Source organism: Vanellus vanellus (assembly GCF_965231255.1).
Source record: "Vanellus vanellus genome assembly, chromosome: 19".
Taxonomy (NCBI): Eukaryota; Metazoa; Chordata; class Aves; order Charadriiformes; family Charadriidae; genus Vanellus; species Vanellus vanellus.
Window position 1 is genome coordinate 7,230,606 of NC_138924.1, and position 18,285 is coordinate 7,248,890.

The 18,285-nt window shown below is 55.4% G+C and overlaps 1 protein-coding gene across 1 annotated transcript in view; it reads right to left on the minus strand.

Annotated features, from left to right (window-relative positions):
- The window catches only part of LOC309679573 (telomerase-binding protein EST1A-like), a gene marked incomplete at its 3' end in the record, with an annotated part of 65,032 nt that overhangs the window by 24,725 nt on the left and 22,022 nt on the right, over window positions 1-18,285 (minus strand). The window contains exons 9-10 of the mRNA XM_082492921.1: window positions 14,554-14,615; window positions 10,512-10,657 (exon numbers count right to left, since the gene is read on the minus strand). Of these exons, the coding sequence (XP_082349047.1) occupies window positions 10,512-10,657; window positions 14,554-14,615 (208 nt within the window). The remainder of the gene's footprint in view (window positions 1-10,511; window positions 10,658-14,553; window positions 14,616-18,285) is intronic.

An 18,285-nucleotide genomic window follows, 5' to 3' on the forward strand; every position in this document is an offset into this window, starting at 1 on the left:
GCGGGCTCCCCGAGCACGAAAAACAAGCAGGAACCCACCGGGTGACTGCAACCCGCAGCCGGGCCCTCCCAGTTAACTCCACCAGTCCGCGCGGCGGCAGGGAACACCCTCCGCGGCAGCAACGCAACGGCAAAACCGCCGGCCGGCGGCGCGCTGTCGGCCCACGCAAACCCGAGCTGCTGGAGTCCCTGGAAGCGGGGCTGCCACGCAGGTATCCAGGCTCAGCTGGGGAAACACGGCTCCGCGAGAGTGATTAATTTTTTTTTTTTTTTTCTCCTTTCTTAACCAGGATTACTTTAATTTTTGAGGCCTAATGGAGTCCAGCTGCGCCGGGGAGGCAACCGCTGCAGTAGTACAAAGCCAGACCTTTACATGCTGGTGCAAACGCGTACAACATTCAGCACACACACACGCGCGCGCACACACAAAGCCCTATAAAAAGGGATGCACTGCAGCGGGATATTTTTAGTCTTGACAATACTGCACTAAAAATACAACTTTGCTAATACATCACTACAGAAATATTCCCAGTGTCCATTCAGGAACGGTTTAAAACATTTATTTTTGTTTCCTTCTGCAATGGTCAGAGAGGAGGGAGAAAATAGAAACTCATTGATAAGAGGAAACGAGAGAGACATGAAAAATTGAAAACTACCTAAAAGCTCATGGAGAGGTTTATTTTATTAGTTCTTAATAAATATCTTGCAGATTTCCTCAGGAAATACACCAGATCACATGTAAAATAGTTTGGTACTGATGTCAACTGTGTCAGCATATGAAATCTATTAGGGTGAAGCCACAGCAGGGTGATCAGCGTGCTGAAAAACTGCACGGCACCGAGGCGAGGGGGGGGGGGGGGGGGGGGGCGGGGGGAATCTCACGGCCCTTCCAAATTCTTCGAGAGGTAAAAAAGTCAGCCAAGACGCAGAGAGAGAGAAAAAAAGATCCCACATCCTGCTTCGCGCTGCCAGCAATGTGAAGTGCCCAGAGATTAATTCTATGTCTGGCCTGGAAATGTGACTTTAAAGCATTGGAGGGAGCGGGGAGGAGGAGGAGGAGGAGGAGGAGGAGAGAGGAACGAGAAGGCCAGGCAAACCGGGACTGGCACCGTGCCACCGACACCCCCCCCAACTCCCCCCCCCCCCCCCATCCCAAATCCCCATCCTTCCCAAGCCGTGTTTCAACGTAGACAGCCGTAAACCCCAACAGACGGCAGCTCCCGGGGCTGCCAGGGCCTCGCACCAGCTGGGGCGCGTCTCCCGCTCCCCGCGCAGATGGGCCGCCAGCATCACTTCCGCTTCGCCTGCTTTTTAAAGACGCACGAGCCCATGTGGCAGCGTTTCGCCGCTCCCCGCGCGCCCTTGGGGCCCCCCGGCCTGGACGAGTCTCGCTCCCAGCACCAGGCATGAGGTCTTCTTGTCAGACCTTGGCTTCCTGGGCCCCGCTCTGAAGGGTTTATGCTGTTCCCAACCCGCCTTTGGCAGCCGGCGCCTCCATCTCCGTCTCTGTGCCATTACCCTGCTTACGCAAGACTCGGCTCCTGGGTCCGGCGGAGAAGCACCGGGAGTTCACCGAGGCAGGGTCAGGGGAGCGCAGGCTCCCGGGAGGGATGGGAAAAAGGGGGGAGCGAAGAAAGCCCACAGCCGAAGCCGTCCCTGCAGGGCATCTCCCCCCCACCCCCCGGCGAGGTGCTCCTGCCTGCCGCCCGTCCCACCCCAGACGTGTGCCAACCTCAGGGACAGACAAACCACTCGTGCCCTCTCCACGTTGCCTGTGAGCCAGCCCCGTGGTCACATTAGCCACACAAGCAACATCAATCGGCATTAAAAATTACCCTTCAATTAGAGAAGGGCCACGTACCTTCAGAGCCGTCACCTGGCCGGGGTTAAACCGCCCCGGTCCGTACTGGCTGCGAAGCTGGACTGAGCATCACGTTAGCCAGGGTGGCTCCTGAAGGTCAGGCTCAGCGAGTCCTCACCTTCCTTCTGCCCACCGATTACCATGGGCCGAGCCAGCGCCTGCTGCGTGGGCACACGCGGCCTCGGGCAGACCTTAACCAGGGAAAATAAAAGCTTTTCTTCCGTAAACCCGCACGGCCTCAAATACACGCATGAGCAGAAACACATGCCACCATTAAGGCAAGAAGAGATCCCAACGAGCCCCCAGGGGCGCTTGCCCCTAGCCAAAGTCCCCCCCGCCCCCCAGCACCGGGCACCCGATGTCCCAAGGGATGGCAGCCCGCGAGCGGAGGGAGGCAGGGCCAGGATGGAGCTGGCGGGGGACGAGCCCGCGGGGCAGCCCCCCCGGGGAGGAAGGTACCCTCACCGAGCTGGCAGCCTGCACCCGAACCGGCACAGGGCACGGGGCGGGCAGCCCTCCCTGCCTACACCTGGCAGGCCATAAAACAGCCCCGCAAGCTCAATCAAGAGTTTTACAACTTCACAAAGCACCGTAATTAGCCTAATTATACAATGTTCTCTCCGAGAATTAAACAGAAATACAGTAATTGACTCGGTGCTGCTTAGAAGCATGAGGAAATCAAAGGGGCAACGCACATTAAAGAGTCAGAAACATCTCTTTAAACGCGAGAGGATTTCCTGTCACGGCGCAAACATCTAAAGCTTCACCAAAGCCGCCGCACCTGGTGTAACCCCGCTCCGGCTCCCTGGCACCCCTCTTTCCCCGCCGCCGAAGCAGGGGTGAGGCAGAGCCCCGGGACAGCCGCCTCAGGCCCCTCCTTTCTCGTTTTGTGGCGGGACGGACGGACACTGCGTGCCAGCGCTCCATTTCCTGCCTTTTCATTACACACAGCGACGCTGCCGCTTTGTCAAAATAGTGGTTTTGTTTCGGCCGTGCGCAGAGCTGGCCCATGCCTTGGTGGCACCGCAGCACGAAAGCCCCTCCAACCTGACCCGGCCTGTCACCGGCTCTGTCCCGACTCGCTGCTCGGGCTGCCGAAAGCTTGGCTGGAAAGCAGACTCGAGTTTTCTGATTACAAATCATTTCCCCTCTATTTGTTGCCCTGAAATAAGATCTCGGTATCACCCTGCGTTCGGTGGGAACAGCTTCAAGGGCAGATGTAAGGATGCGCTCCTGTGACAGGCAGGGCGGGCAGAAGCCCGCAGCGAGCTCATCCGACACTCCTCGACGGGGACTTTTGCTGCACTTTGGCGGGAGAGCAGGACTGGGAGCGTGACACACCAGCAAGTGCTCGGTTTCGCTGGAAACCTTTCCCTTCCTTGCCACAAAGCCCCGCTCGATCTTTTGCCTCCGAAGCCAAGGTCTAGGTTTCAGAAACCCAAACTGCAAGTGGAAATTCCCTGCAGCGCGTTGATTATTGCATCTCCTGCTGGCACTTGTGGCAAGAGGGGGGGAAAAAAGTCACATGGCTTTCTGGACACACGTTTCGCTGAGGAGTCTTGCATCAGAGGGCAGAAGCCAGCAGCCAGGAAAATAACTCCAATTACGGTAAATAAATCCCCAAATATGTGACAATCTGCCTTTTAAACAGGAAACAGAGGGGAATAAGCAAAGGAAGACTTTGGTCTAAACATTGCTGCCACCAGCCTCAAGAGCCCGAGAGCCAGACTCTGAAGACGCGCCTGGGCCAAAAGTATTTCACCTGAACTTTGCTGATGCGTCTCAAGTCCGAGACAGCTTCCTTCCCTGCAAGGAAAGGCGCCGACAGTTACCAGCAACTGTGCCAACCTCCAACACTCTCAACCACTTAGAGGAGACACTCCCGGAGGGTCAGCTGCCACCTCCGGACACGTACGTGGTCCCTCAGGAGGCTCAGCGCGGGAAGCTGCGCCGCTCCCGAGATGAGCAACGCAGGTATCGCCCCTCGCGCCGTTTCAACCCCTCGTCCTGCTCACACAGCCGAGGTCTGGGCTGCGCCTGGACACGGCGAGCAGCAGATATCACTCGACAACAGGTTAAGGATAAAAGCCCTTTGCCCAGGCAGTGCCATCCCAGAGCCTCTGTGCAAGCCCGGCAGCACAGGGAAGGACGGACACCAGCCCCAGCCAGCCCTCCTCTGGGTTTCCTCCCCTGATGACAACTCAAAGCCGAAGCAAGTAAGAGCAGCAACACAAAGGGAAAAGAAAGGACTAATTTAATAACCAATTCCTCCAAACTTAAGGCCTAGGGAAGCGTTATGTCTTAACAACACCTCGCTAAAGGCAGCGCTACCCGGTCTCACAGGGAAAGGCGCGCAGCCGCTGCCAGGTGCACACTGGTGACCTCAGTACAGACACTTCAGTCCACACTCACTATATGACAACCAGAGTGCGCCCTTAGCACCCCTGAGAACGCCAGTCACAGAACCGCTCAACTCCATCCTCCTTGCACCACGCCAGCTGCCTTTGCATTACAAAACCTAGTCCCCCAAGCGGGCGGAGGGACCTCAGGCTCTGCTCTCAAGGGGACACGGGACGGCAGGACGCTCGGCCTCCCCACGACGCAGCCCCGCAATACATCTGCATCCATCTCCCTGTTGGTGTGCCCAAAGCTGTCACAGCCCCCAGAGCTGCCCCCTCAAAGGTGCCAGGCGGACTCTGGTGAAACACGTATTTACCACGCAAGGAGGGGAATTAGGAGAAAAAGATTCAGTTCTGCTCCCCAGACAGGGGAAGACCAAGTTGCTGCTTCTGCTATCTACAGCCTGAGGTTTATTAAGCTTTGTTTTGCGCCTAATTTTAATACTCCACCAAACCAAGGCAGCCGTCCACAGCACTGCTTTATTTTTAAACTCACTCAAACGCACTGGACTCCCTTGTGTTCGACTCCCAGCACCTTTTGTCTGCTCCAATGTGCAAGATGTGGTTAGACCCTCATGAGAAGCCATTGAGATGTGGCTGCAGCAGGTACCTGCTTCCGCTGTGTCTTTTTCTGATGCTACAGTTAGATCTTTGAGCAAAGCTGGGTCCGAGCGTCAGAAACCAAACAAGAACCGTGGAGATGGTCAGAGTTGAGGTTCTGCTGAGGGCAGACGCCACCAGCCTCTGCAACGTCTCCGCGGATATTTTAAGGGTTCACGCTTTAGCTTGCGAGCCAGAGCAGCTGTGGTCAGCAAAGCGAAACACGCTCCATCCAGCGCAGGGCCGTGCGCAGCAGCAGGACGGCAGCGGAGCAGGCTGCTGGTTACAAAAGGACAGGCTGATTTCGGGGGGTCCTTTGCGTTCGATGCGTCCTCTCCAGCCAGGCTGGGAAGCTGGACACACACGCAAAAGGGGAAGTCCTCTACCTGCTTAGAAGTTGCAGCTGATCTGCACCAACCTATGGGTCCTTTCTTGCATCTATCAAGAAAACATTGGAACATGCTGCCCAGGGAGGTGGTGGATTCACCATCCCTGGAGGTGTTTAAAAAAAGGGTACATGTGGTACTTAAGGACATGGTTTGGAAGTGGTTTTGTCAGGGTAGGTTAATAGTTGGACTTGATGATCTTAAAGGTCCCTTCCAACCTCAGTAATTCTATGATTCTATGATGCTAAGAAAACTCAGGCAAGATCAACGTTTCAGAAGCTGGTGTAGGTCTTCAAGGAGCAAGCAGGACCGTGCACGTTAGCAAACCCTTGCTAAGGCTGCAGTTAGCGCACACGTGCTGTGTAAGAGCAGTTCTCTGCGAGCCAGGCAGAGCACCTCCACACCAAGCGGCCTGTGCAGTATTGACCTACTCTACGCTGCTCTGAGGACACTGCTGCAGCACTGCAAAGGGGACAGACGAGTTTTCTATAGGGAGTGGGGCACGAATCCTCCCTTGCTGCACGAGCCTTCAAGGCTTCCCAGCCAACCTACCTCACCCAGGAAACCCGACTGTGTTCCACTAGCGGAGACAGACCAAAGCCCAGCCTGACCCTGCCACACTGGCTGCCCCCTCAAACCCTCCTCATGTCCCACATGAACTTTGGCAACGGAATTGCCGCTCACATCGCCGGTCTTCCTCCTTATCCAACGGCCTTGGCAGAGCGGTCGCCCTACAGGCTGGTCACCCTGCCCTGCCATAACTTTCCTCTGGCAGAAACACAAGCCGCTTTCCCAATCCTCAGCTAAAGCGCTTGGCCAGAACCTCCCCGTGCCTCTGTGCCCCGACGCTGCTCAGCCCCGGGGGGATGCAACTTCATTCCTTACATGTGCTGAGGATGCACATATGGCAGCCCCCTCCCTTCTCCGCTTCCACCTAAGCCCGACCTCCTAACAACCTCCACACGGCACAACGCGACCGGCCCGAGAGTGCCAGAAGGCATCCAGGTGCTGCAGCCTGATGCTTCACACCCGCAGCCAGGCAAATTTGCTGGGATTTCCGGGAAGTGTCTCTAGGGTGCCCCGTGCTGCTGCACCCCCACTTTGGTGAGCGCTTGTTTGGAATGCGGGGCCGTCAGGGCCCGGGGGGGGGGGGGGAGGGGGGGGGGGAGAGGGGAAGTTATTCTGGTGGTGGCCTATGAATAACATCCAGTGATTTATAGGAAGTATAATCCAATAATACAGTAAAATAAAACAGTGTGTCTGAGATGGGTTTGATTCCAGGAATTATAAAACAAATTATTAAAGAGAGAGAGAAAGAAAAAAGCCTCAGAGAGGCCAGATCGGAGTAAATTGGGCACAGATGGGCTGGGAGGGGGTTTCTCTCTCTCCCCTCACCGAGATGCCCCTGCCGCAAGCACGGCTTCAATTAGTCTTTTCAGAAACCAGAGTTTTATTTCCCCAAATTACAGAATTAAAAAAAAATTAAAATTCTTGGAGTGTTTGTGGTTGGGATAAAGAGATCCAAGCTTCTCTGTAAGTTGGTTGTGCAGATGGCTACCAAACTGTTAAACAGGCCACCCCACAAAGGTCCCACCCAGCTGGGGCTCAGGATGGCCCAAAATGTTGGTAGCCACCTACGTCCCACGATGGAAAGCTCCATCAACTGAATGTCTCTGCTCTGTCGAGTACCTGTCTCTCTCTGCCTCCCTCCCCTCGGTGGGCCCTCCTTGCCCCGTGGGTTTGAGGTCTCCAAGAAGCTGTTTCACACCTTGAATGCTCCTGACCGGAGGCAGCCAGAAGGTCAGAGGGGCCCTTGCCGGCTGCACGCCTCCGTGGACAACGGGGAGAGCGGCTCATTCGGAGGAATACGCCGTTTGATGCCGAACAGCAGGGGAAGCACTTCATGTGGGAATTCTTTGGCTTCCTCTGTCAGAGAAAACAACAGACCAATCCATCTCCCAGGGTCTTCCCAGTGCCGCCCGGCTGCACAGGCAGCTGAGACCAGCTCCGGCGTGCCTGGTGCTGCCCCCGGGGCACAGGCACAGCTCAGCTGCCTGCACCGGGCACAGACCGCGGGGCTCTGCCTGCACTCACCCGAGCCCTGCCTTGGGCACGCACTGCAGGGTCCGCGGCAGTGACCTGCGTGGGAGGAGACCATGAAACACCACGTGCCACTCACAGCTGGCTGGTTCTGAAACCAGTTTAAACACCCTACTGCACCCCAAAATGTCACCGTGTCAGAAGAGCACATGGTGACCTTGCGCAGATTGATTTACGAAAGAGTGGCAGCTGCTTAGCGGCCAGAGAGGCGCAGGAGGAGGCATCACAACTGCCGTAGAGGGGAGCCATGCTGGGGCAGGGACACCCCGGAGGGACTACAGCCGACCCACATCACCGCAAAAGAAAACAAGCACAAAGTAAAGAGCAGCAGATATAAACCGGTATGCACGAGTCCCCAGTCTCCTGTGCTGCCTGTTGCCTCACTGCAGGAATTAGGGCAGACCGAGCATAATCTGCAGCGAAAATGGGGGAAGCCAAGACTGAGATGGGGTAGGATACATGTTTAGTGTAAGAAGAGGGAGAAAAAGGTATTTATGAAAGCATTTCATTGTTTCAAGTTTCCTTTTTCTCAATACTCAAATCTGTGATTAAAAGTTTGTGTTCATGGGCATAAAATTTTGTAGAAGTTCCCCACGTCGAGACTGTTTTGCCAGTGACACCACCCCACAACTGCGAGCACCACTGGATCCCGGCACGAGGGATTCATTAGACACCAGACATGGAGCAAGCAAGTAAGTTTACAAGTTTCTCAGGAGTGGCTGGGGCTCCAGAGACCTGGAAATACACGGCGGGGGAGGGAGGGAGGGAGCAGCTATTCCCAGCGAGAACTACCCCCGGACAGCAGGAAAGAGAGGGTCTCATACAGACCTCCCTCCCCGGCCCCAAACCCACAGATCTCCTCCTGCTACTGAGAGCTCGCAGCTGAAGGTCAGACAAGCCTGTGCGATGGGAAGGACACAGACACGCTCTGATCCCAGATTTGCAGAAGGATTTCAGTAGGAGGAGATCTCTGGAGGTCGTTTGGTCCAACTGCAAAGTTAGATCCAGCTCTACAGGGCTGACGCAGCCAAGCTCTGGCTACGGCGAGCCTGGCTTGCAGCTCCCCAGTAATGCTTCCTGGCAATTGGGATGCAGGCAGGGTGGGACTGCTCCCTGCGCCCTCCCAGCCTCCCACACGCCCCGCAGGGGCGGATCGGCCCCCTCGCACCCGCTGCTGCCGCTGCCCATGCTACTGCAACCCAGGGAGGTGACTCATGTGCTGGGAAATGGAAATCCGCACCTTCCCGACAGCCGTTTCTGCTGTGTGCTCCAGCCAGTCCTCTGCCCACAGCAACCCACACACCGGGGAAGGAGCCACCACCCTCGCTCCGTGCTGGGGCACTCGGTAATCATTCAGCAAACGTTCTTGCTTGCCTTTTAAACTCCAGCCCCCTCCCCTACCCCCCTTCTGCACCCAGCGCTTCTCAATATCACAGTGTCGGCACCGAGCCCAACCTGGGCTGTGCCAACACTCCGCACGTGAGCGCTCAAGAGACCACCAGGGCATTAGCGCTGACAACAGAATTTGCTTTGCCAACAACGGTCTCTGCGATGTTTTAGGGTCACCAGAGCAAGGAGCCCTCGGGGAAAATCCCTGAAGGGGGCCGGGCATCAGATGGCAGCCGCAATGCCATCCGACCTGCAGGCATTTCGTGAACGCCGCCACCTGCTCTGTGCAGCCTGCAGTCCCCAGCAGGAATGGGTTCGCTTTCTCCAGAGATCCGAAAGCTGGGAGCAGCTGGCAGTTACCCACACAGGAGGCAGAAAACTCCAAGAATACTTATTTTTCACATGAGATAAAAAGCGCTCCCTTTCTGTCACTCACACACATCCACAACTCGGCTATGGATGCAAGAGTGGAGTCCAGTGGTCTGAGAGCTGGGATCGCTTCCAGCTCTGCCACAGGGGCTTGCCGTACAGCCCAGACAAATCTCTTCCTCTCTTTACCACCAGCTCCCGTCTGCGACACAGACACCGCTATTAATATACCTACCGGGGGGCTGCACAGAGGCATTTGCTCATAATCATAAAGCACTTTGCAGCTCAAAGATAAACACGCTGTCGCTGGTTGGCATCTAGCAGGCGGGAGGGCAAGGCTGCCTCGCCAGCAGGGCTGACGGTTCCCCCAGGGCTTCCCCCAGCAGAGGAGGGTGCCTGTGAGGCTGGCCAGGCAGCAGGCACGGTGCACGGGAGCCGCTTCCCAGCCCCTCCGGCTGACGCCGGTTCACTCCATCAGCTGACCTTGGCCACTAACCACCGGGCTGACAAGTGGCCAACTGGCTCACGAGGGAGAAATCTTCCAGCAGCAGCTCTCTGGGGCTCAGCCTGATCGCCCACATGGTGGCTTTGACTGAAATCCCATCAGCTGGAGGACTCCATCTTTGGGAGCTACATCCCAAGCCATCGGCATGCGAAATTCTGTTTCCTCCCACCCAGGGAGCACAGCCCCATCCCTGCTCCCATACAGGCGGCTCAGGCGGACCTGGGCACCTGCCGCTGTGCGTGTCAGGGGGCCGCGGGGAAAAACACGTCCCCTGAAAGCACCATTTCAAACTCAGTAGAAGAGACTGATTTGGTGGCATCTCTGTTGACCAACACATTAAACCTGAAAATGGCAGAGAGTGCTTAGAGCCTCGTGAGTGGATGGAGGAGGCGGGGGAGGATGAGCAATACTAGATCTCCAGGTGTCTCAATATGGGGAAGAGCCTCCAGCCTGGCCTTTCAGAGAGCAGCATCTCCCGTCACATCACCCAGCTGCCTGCACAGCCACAAGTGGTCACAGGCAACGTCACTCTCCCAAAAGCTGAGGCCTCTGAGATTCTCCCAGCCCTTCTGGTGCCCACATGGGCACTGGGCAGGGCCCGAGCTAAACACTGGGCAGGCAGCGCTGTAAACCAGTGCCTTCCTTCTGTGCTTGATGACTCAGGCTCCAGGGAGATGCGATGCCGCCTCACTCCTCAGATGCCTCAGCCAGCTCCACCGAGACCCAGACAAGGTCCCTTTGCTGTCCCTGTGCACGCCGACACCCCCAGGCATCCAACCACCGCTCTGCTTCCCCATCCATCTTCAGTTGGTGAGTCTCCCCCCCACCCTTCTCCGTGAGCAACTCGGCCATACACAGAGCGGCGGATCCCCAGCCCAGTTCCCCTAAAGCAGCACGTGGTACCTTTGGGCTGGGAGTTGTACACTGCAAACATGTTGATGGCCACAAGCTGGAGCATGCGGGTGCTTCCGATGGGAGGGGGGCTGTGCTGCAGCAGGACCTGGAACTCCCTCAGGACCTCCTCGGCCACCGCAGGGAAAGTCTCCATCCTGCAGACAGAGAGAGAGTCGGTAGAACGCAGGCTATGCCCCGGGGCACAGGGCGGTCAGTCGGCACAGCTCACTCAGGGTCACAGCTCCTGAGGAAGAAGGGGGACCCCCCTGGGGTGCTGTCTCCCGTCCAGGAGCCGTGGGGAACGAAGGTGCAGGCTGCGACGGAGGCAGCTGAAGCCTTCCTTAGAGAGGGTAGCGAGGGATTGCTCTGTGACCGACAGGCAGCATTCCTTTGGCAGGAAAACACGGCCTTTATGAGTCATTTCTGACCAACCATTTTTTTCTACTGACTTCTACCAATCTGGGAGGGGTGCCAAGAGGCCAGCAGCTCACTTGGACCAGGAGCAGCCCATGGGACTCCCGAGAAACCCAGGCTGCAGCAAACGGCACACACTGGTGCCACATTGCGGATGTGGCAATTCCAGTGCATTGAACGTTGGCCAGAGCGTGCTTCCTCCAGCGGAACGGTGCAGGATCAGATCCCATGGCACCAAGCCCCATTCCCCCAGGCTACACGCTCCCTGGCACTGTGACTGAGCCCCTAAAACTTCATCACTTAGAGGCCCACAGGACAGGGACTCGCAGACTAACGACTGGCCCTCGTCTAGCTGCTGGAAACGTCAAAGCTGGAGCTGGTCCCCACAGCACACAGCGCTGCTGTCGCTCATCAGGACACAGCAGCCAGCGGCTCCAGTGCCACGGCCGGGGCTGGGGTGCGCTTTCAACACCGCTCACAAGCGCCCACGGAAATCTGACACTCTTCCTACTCTTCATCTGGCATCACTAAGGGAATTAGCTTGAGGTTACTTATCAGAGCTGTTGGATCCTCAGCAACCACCCAGCTGAAGCGGGGTCAGAAACTGGATGGATTGCAATGAAGAGCACAGTCAGTTCACAAAAATGTCTGAGACATGGTTGCCCATAACTGTCCTCCCAAGGAAAGCCCTCACCTGGTGTCCCACAAAGACAATGTTATAACCAAGAATCTGCCAAAAACCTTGGAAACTACTGGGGGCAGGGTGGGGGGTTGCAGGAGAAGGTTCTCCTGTTCCATTGCCTCTTCTGCTGAGCTGGCTGTGTTACTTCTCGCTTCTACGCTAGAAAAAGCCACAGCCAGACCCAGCAAGAACGAGCATCTGTCTCACAGCAAGTGCCCGCTCCAGTTATCAGTGACATTGTACTACTGTGCCCACATGGGAGCGAGGGAGCCAAAATCCGCGGGGGGTGAGGCATCTGGAGCCAGGGCAGACAACCTCTGGGGCCTCCATAGCAATTTCCTCTATCTTCCCCCAAGAGATTCAGATCTTGTGATATCAGCACACTGCAGGCTGGATTAGCAAGCCACTTCTGGTAACCCACATGGGCAATTCTGCTGGGCTTCCCCAACAGACTTTCAGGACAGTAATAGGCTCTATTTTTAAAGACAGAAATGGCTTTTTTCTTAACCATATTTCACGGATGCCTTTCAACGACTGGTTCTGCTGAGCAGCGGGGGCACCCTCTCCCCGGGCACTGTTTGCTGGAGCAGTTCAAAATCTCTCTTACCTTCCCACAAATATGGGTTGTAACAAACAGGCCCCTTGTACTTTGTAGCTGTGCAGAACGGAGCAGCTCCGCCGGTACGAAAGTGCTGCTCCCCCTGGAAGAGGCAACTTCCCTGGATTTGGGGCACAGCCAGGGAATTAGAGCAAACTGATTGCTTCTAAAGACTTCCTAATTTTGAGACGTCTCAGACCACATCCAGCATATCCAGCAACATCCTCCTAGGGCAGACAGGACGCTGGGGATGGAGGAGCCCTTTGCAGAATGGGTTGTTAGTGAAGAGATGAAGATTATTGCCATGGAATAACAACAAGAAGGAGCGAGGGCTTCCTCAGCCCCGCCAGCTGTGCTTTGATACTGCAGCACATCTGGAACGGCATGCAGTAACCCCACTGAGCTCAGAACCAGCAGGTCAGGAGCAAAGCGGAAGCTTTTAATAAATTGCTTACCTGTGGTTTTAGGAGCAAAAGAGTCCAATTAGGGCAACATCATCTTTTCCATACTTTTTACAGATAAATCACTGAAGATCCTGCCCAAAGAGGCCCCAACTATTCCTCACCTTTTACCTATTTTAAGCGCAGAAGCTGTTTAGCAGGGCTGGACGATTTTCTCTTCCTGTGTCATGGTATTACTTTCTAGTTCCCTTCTAAGTACTTCAGGGGATATTCTACCACTAAACATACTTGGGTTTTCTAAATGACTGTCCTGGGAAGCAACCGCCTCAAATGCTGCATCCTAATTTCACAAAGGTCTCAGGAGCCAAATGTGCAAGCAATCTCTGCAGCATCCCCATTAATCCCCCTGCTGGCATGCGTCCAACCGGAGCTCGGCTGTGAGCACAGCCCCATAGAGTCGAGGACCAGCAGCTCCCCGGATGCTCTGCCCTCCGGCACAGACACACTGCAGTTACCAAACCTTTCATGGGCTCTCACAGCTTTCCTCCTCTTTTCTGCGGGCAGGAGGACATCCAGTTCTGCCTCCTCACTGCAGACCAGCCTGCTGCCCACAAGCGGATAATCAGTGCCTTGTGACTCAGGGAGAGATCGACAGCACTGGCAGCGAGCGTATCGCTCTCTCCCTCGCCCTCAGACACTCGGATCTCCAACAAATCAGCCAGTGCAGCTCCTACTTCGCATTGCTTTATGAAGGGTTCAAAGTCAAGCACGTGCCACCCCTGACTGGTCGTCCCAAAGAACACATTGGATGGAGCAAGTGCTGAAGCTTCAGGCTGCGTGGCAGAGTTGGTGCTGTGTCCTGCAGTGCTGTGCTTCCCCGCCCCAGAAGGGAATGGGGACAGTCTCAGACAGAGGCAGGGAACTGTATGTGAGTCAAAAAAAACAACAGCAGGGACAAAGTGCCACTTTGCCTCCACACCACCTTTACCTAAGTGGCCTGGAAAAGGTGTCTCGACCCTACAACTTGGAGCCATTAGTTCTGCAAGAGACTGAAGGAGCCAACAGGGCTCATGCATGGCATCGGCCGGCGAGGCACTGGCAGGCTCAAGCAGAAACCACCATTGCCAGAGACCATCTGAACCCATGGGAGGTCTCATCACAACAGCCGCCCCATCACCTGACAGTAAGGGCCAGCCCGGACCCAGAGTGGGGAGAGGTCCATGGGAAGCCCATCGGCTGCGAGGCTGAGCTCTGCTCTCTGGGTCAGAAGGATGTCCCCCAGGCTGGGATCTCAGCCCAGGCCTGAATCAGGCTTGCTTTGCTTCAAGGGTAACTGTTCAATTACTTGAAACCAGTTTCTGACAGACATTGCCAAGGGCACTTTGTATAAACCCGTTCCCACAGCCAGCGCAACTCTCAGCTACGAGGTTTCCACTGAAATGGCAGCGAGGAGACGAAGGGCAAGGCTTGCCTTGACATGCTCTGGACGATAGCTTTCAGCCACAGCATGGTTGTGCTTTGACAGCTTTGTGCTCCTCGCAGGCAGCAGCCACTGAGAGCCTCCCAGAGCCACCTCTCTGCTGGCTGAGGCAGGGGTGAATGGGGAAGCTGGGGGCAAACCCAGAAATTAAGGGGGACAGAGCACGGTTAGGTGGTCGGAGATAGAGAAAACTTCCATTAGTTTCTCCTGTGTGAGTATCAGCCGGTTGAGCTCAGCCTCTGCCAGAGGGTCCTGGTGCACAGGCAGGACTGGGCCTTGAGGTGGGGGAAGAAAAAGCCCAAACAATAACCAGTGTGGATTGGAGGGCGGGTAAGGAGAATAAGAACCAGGAGGCTAGGCCTGCAAGAATTCACACCCTGTGCCCTCAGCTCCAAACACAGCTTAGTTGCTAACAATATTAAATTCCAAAAAGACTTGTAATGTAGGAAAATAAAATAAACATCCTGCACACTTACCCAATCCTGGTAAACAGCTTCCCATGGGCATGGAGAAAACTGAGGATGAACCTTTTGTTCAGCTGCATGGGAAAAAAAAAAAAGAGAGAGAGGAGAAAACAATTAAACTCTCTCCGATTTCCTGTGAATTAAGAATGTCCCCAGTGACAGAAGAACCTGGCCTGGATGCTGGGGGTGGCACTGGAGATGGGAACCAAATGGACATGCCCAAACTCTTACAAACATCATGCACACAGGCACGGGCAAGTGCCAAACAGCTGGAGCTGGAAGAGGCGGTGGAGACACAGCACCCTCTGCCGGGTCCTGGGCTCCCTCGCAGGGCCACCAGCCCGGCGGGCACCGGCCCCGGGAGTCCCAGCTCAGGGCAGCTCCGGCTGCTCTCGGGGCAGCTCTTGGCCAAAGGGCTTTTCCTCCGCACCCCGTGAGCCCAATGCAGAGCACAGTTGAAGGGCTGATGCAAGAGGAGTCCCCCCAAAGGCAGCCTTTCCCACCAATGGAAAATAAATAAATAAATAAACAACCAACAGAAGCAACTTGTTCAGTGCTCCACGATGGCGGCGGAGGCTGAGCAGCCTCTGGTCAACACGGCGAGGGAGCGGGATTGTCCTCACCAACGCTCTTCTGCAGAGAGGTCAACACAGCAAGTTCAGCAGCAAAGTGAGGAGCGCTGGTTGGTGTCCTGCCGGGAGCAGGTTTCAGGAGCAAGGGGGCATTGGGGTGATGCTGCACCCCTTCATTTAACTCCAGCCGTAAGCAGTTACGGAGAGGGAGCCGGTGTGCAGCTGTATCAGAAAAGTCCCGGAAAGCCTGCAGCGGTGATGCTGCTATTGAACTACCAGAGCAACATGGAGCTAAGGGGATACATGGGGAGATGGCTGTAACTTACGGCGTGAAGGCATCTGCCTGCCCTCCTTAGGTCCACTAACACCAAAACCTGACTTGAATAATTACTTACTACTGCTCTAAGGCACCTCTACTAGCTTAGCAGAGCTCTGGGCTTTCCCAGTCCTTATCTAAAGGGCTTTGAAGAAGACTGTGGGTGGGTAAGCAGTCACTTTGCCTGGCCCTGGAGGTGGCTGTGTCACGCTAGGAGGGGACTGACCTGGCTCGTACCTTCTCCACGGCAAGAGGCTTTCCTCTCGCACCCGCGTGCCTGCAAAGCCTCAGCGCGGTGAGAAAAGCCAGGCTCCGAGCACCACGCGGGGAGATGCTGACCAGGAGCGACCCAGTCTGAGCACCACCGCTGTGCTCCCATTCGCACAAGATTTTTATATCTTGAACCCCTCTACAAAGGTCATCGGCGCCACTTCCATTTACAGGGGGATCAGATGTGCAGATGGAGGATGAGGTTAGCGGGCAGCGCTGTAGCAATGCCCGGCCAGAGGCACGCAAGAGAGTGCAAGACGGCCACCAGCCGGTGCCTCCAGGCAGCACTGAGCTCCCGGTCAGGGCTGGCTGCAGGGGATGGTTATCACGGGCAGTCCCAGCTCTGGCATCACCTCCTACCCTCGTTTGCTGAACTCCTCGGCTCACGCCATGACTTATGCCAGCTGCTCGGCGAGGTGCGATTGCTCAGTTAGGTGTAATTAACCCGGGCTGCATTCCCGGCGGACCCATGCAGGAGAATGATGCCCTGCTGCAGAGTCGCTCCTGGGCCATGTGCGAGTTTAAACATAAAACCCGTCTCATAAAACAAGCCAGACCAATTAAACCGGCCCCCGCAGCAAGGGGCTCTTGCTTACTCGCTATTTTACTGCTGCCCTAAAGAGCCCTTTCCACTGGAACTCAACTTTATTTGCCACCATTTTATTAACTCTGCAGATAAAACCCAGAAGAGACTGGGGAATACTGGGACAGCACAGCAAAGCCCTCATTTGCCCTGCCAGCAAATTTTGGACATAGATGCTTCTCTACCGTCCTACTTAGGACACCAATGCAGCTAAAAGCTTGAAAGTGTTAACATATTTATTTCTTCACAGGCAACAGCCTGTGGAGGTAGAAAGCTGGTTTGTGACCAGCTCTGTGGCTCCAGCTGCAATCCCACACCCTGACCCATCTCTACTGGGAAGCCTACTGCAACCCTGACTGGCAGACTGCTCATGGGGGAAAAGAAGAAATTGGGGCAGAAGTTGTTTTTTGGCTTCCCCCCCCCGGCCCACATTCACCACAGCCCCGGGAACGCTCACCCTGTAATCGCTGCACCACTTTACTGGCAGCGGGGGAGAAACAAAACTCCCCACCTTGAATGGAAAGTGACGCCTGCACCCAGCGGGGACATGCCCAGAGCGTTTCCACAGAGATGCCTGGCTCTGGGAGGGTTTGTCAGGACCTTGGCTTCACCCCCATCTTCTCAGAGCAAGTTCCACACTCAGCCTTTTCACTCGCAATCCCAAGGACTAACCAGTCACACTCCACAGGAACCAGTGCTGAACTGGTGCATAGATATGTGCACGTATATATATAATTATTTTTTTTAAAGGAAGCAAGATACCTGCCTCTAGGAAAGGAGCCTGTTTCATACCTCTCGCCAACATAAGCACGAACCCAGCAAGCCCAGACAGAGACCCGTGTGCCCCAGCACTGTGGCATCTCAAGCAGGCACCTTTCACGCTTCTTTCACCACTTTTTCTCTCACAGCCTCAAGGTTTTGATGAGCTCATCACTTAACTTTGGACCTTTCATCTCCGAGTTCACGCCAAGGCCACGGGCTGCTTTGACTGGGCTTTTCTCTGAATGACTCTTTCTCTAGTGACTCACCTGTCCCTCGGTCTCCGGGAGCCCTCCCTGCTCCTCCCGTCAAACACCGCTTCTCACGGCAAGAGGGAAACAGTGACTTCCAGCGAGCGGTCTGGCTTCATGGCAAGGAGGAGGAAGTCCCATCACCTGCTGTTCTGCATTCACACAGCGGAGAGGAACACCTCCCCAGTGCTCTACTAGTGCGCTCGCTACCCTGACGGTGCTAACACAAGACCTGCAAACTCCATGCCTTCATCTCGCTCACTGTGCGGTCCGAGGGCCAGACGTCAGGATGCCAAGGGAAGACAGGACTCCCCGCACACTTACAGCGCTGCCCTTTGCAGGCAGCTTTGCTCCTTGGGCTGGGGAACCAAATTCGGCCGGTCCTAGTTGGTCGCTTGAACAAAGCCCACCGAGTAAGGCTCATACAACAATGAAACTATGTCAAAAAATGGATTTTGGCCCTTCCAGTTGAAAAGCGGGCATCACAAGATATGGAAGTTATGAGCATATAGTGAAGGCATTAGTTATAAAAACAAACCAGCTGTCAAGAAGAAGAAGGGGTCCCTGCACACAGTAGTGCCTGAAGCTGAAAACAGCTGTTTCGGCTGTCATGAGTCAGCATGTGCAGACAGACTAAATCCACCTGGGAAGAGGCAACCTCACCAGAGGAAGCAGCCCACTGCTGCTCGGGGAGCATTCACACACTGCACCGCCAACCAAACTGGATTTGTTACCATGGAAGAAATCAACAGTGACTAACAACTTCTCGCGGGGCGGTTAAGTGCAGAGATAGCAACGGTCCTGGAACAGCCAGCTCAAATCACCGAGAGGCCACACGGAGTACATCCTGACAACACACAGAACAGAGGTGGTGAGACAGCTTCAGGAAAGGTTTGTCATGTCTTGAGCCAGAAAAGAAGAAAGCAAGACCCAACCTCAAGAGGCTGCACACTGACCAAAAAGGGTTGAAAACGGTGTCTCCCACCCCAGCAC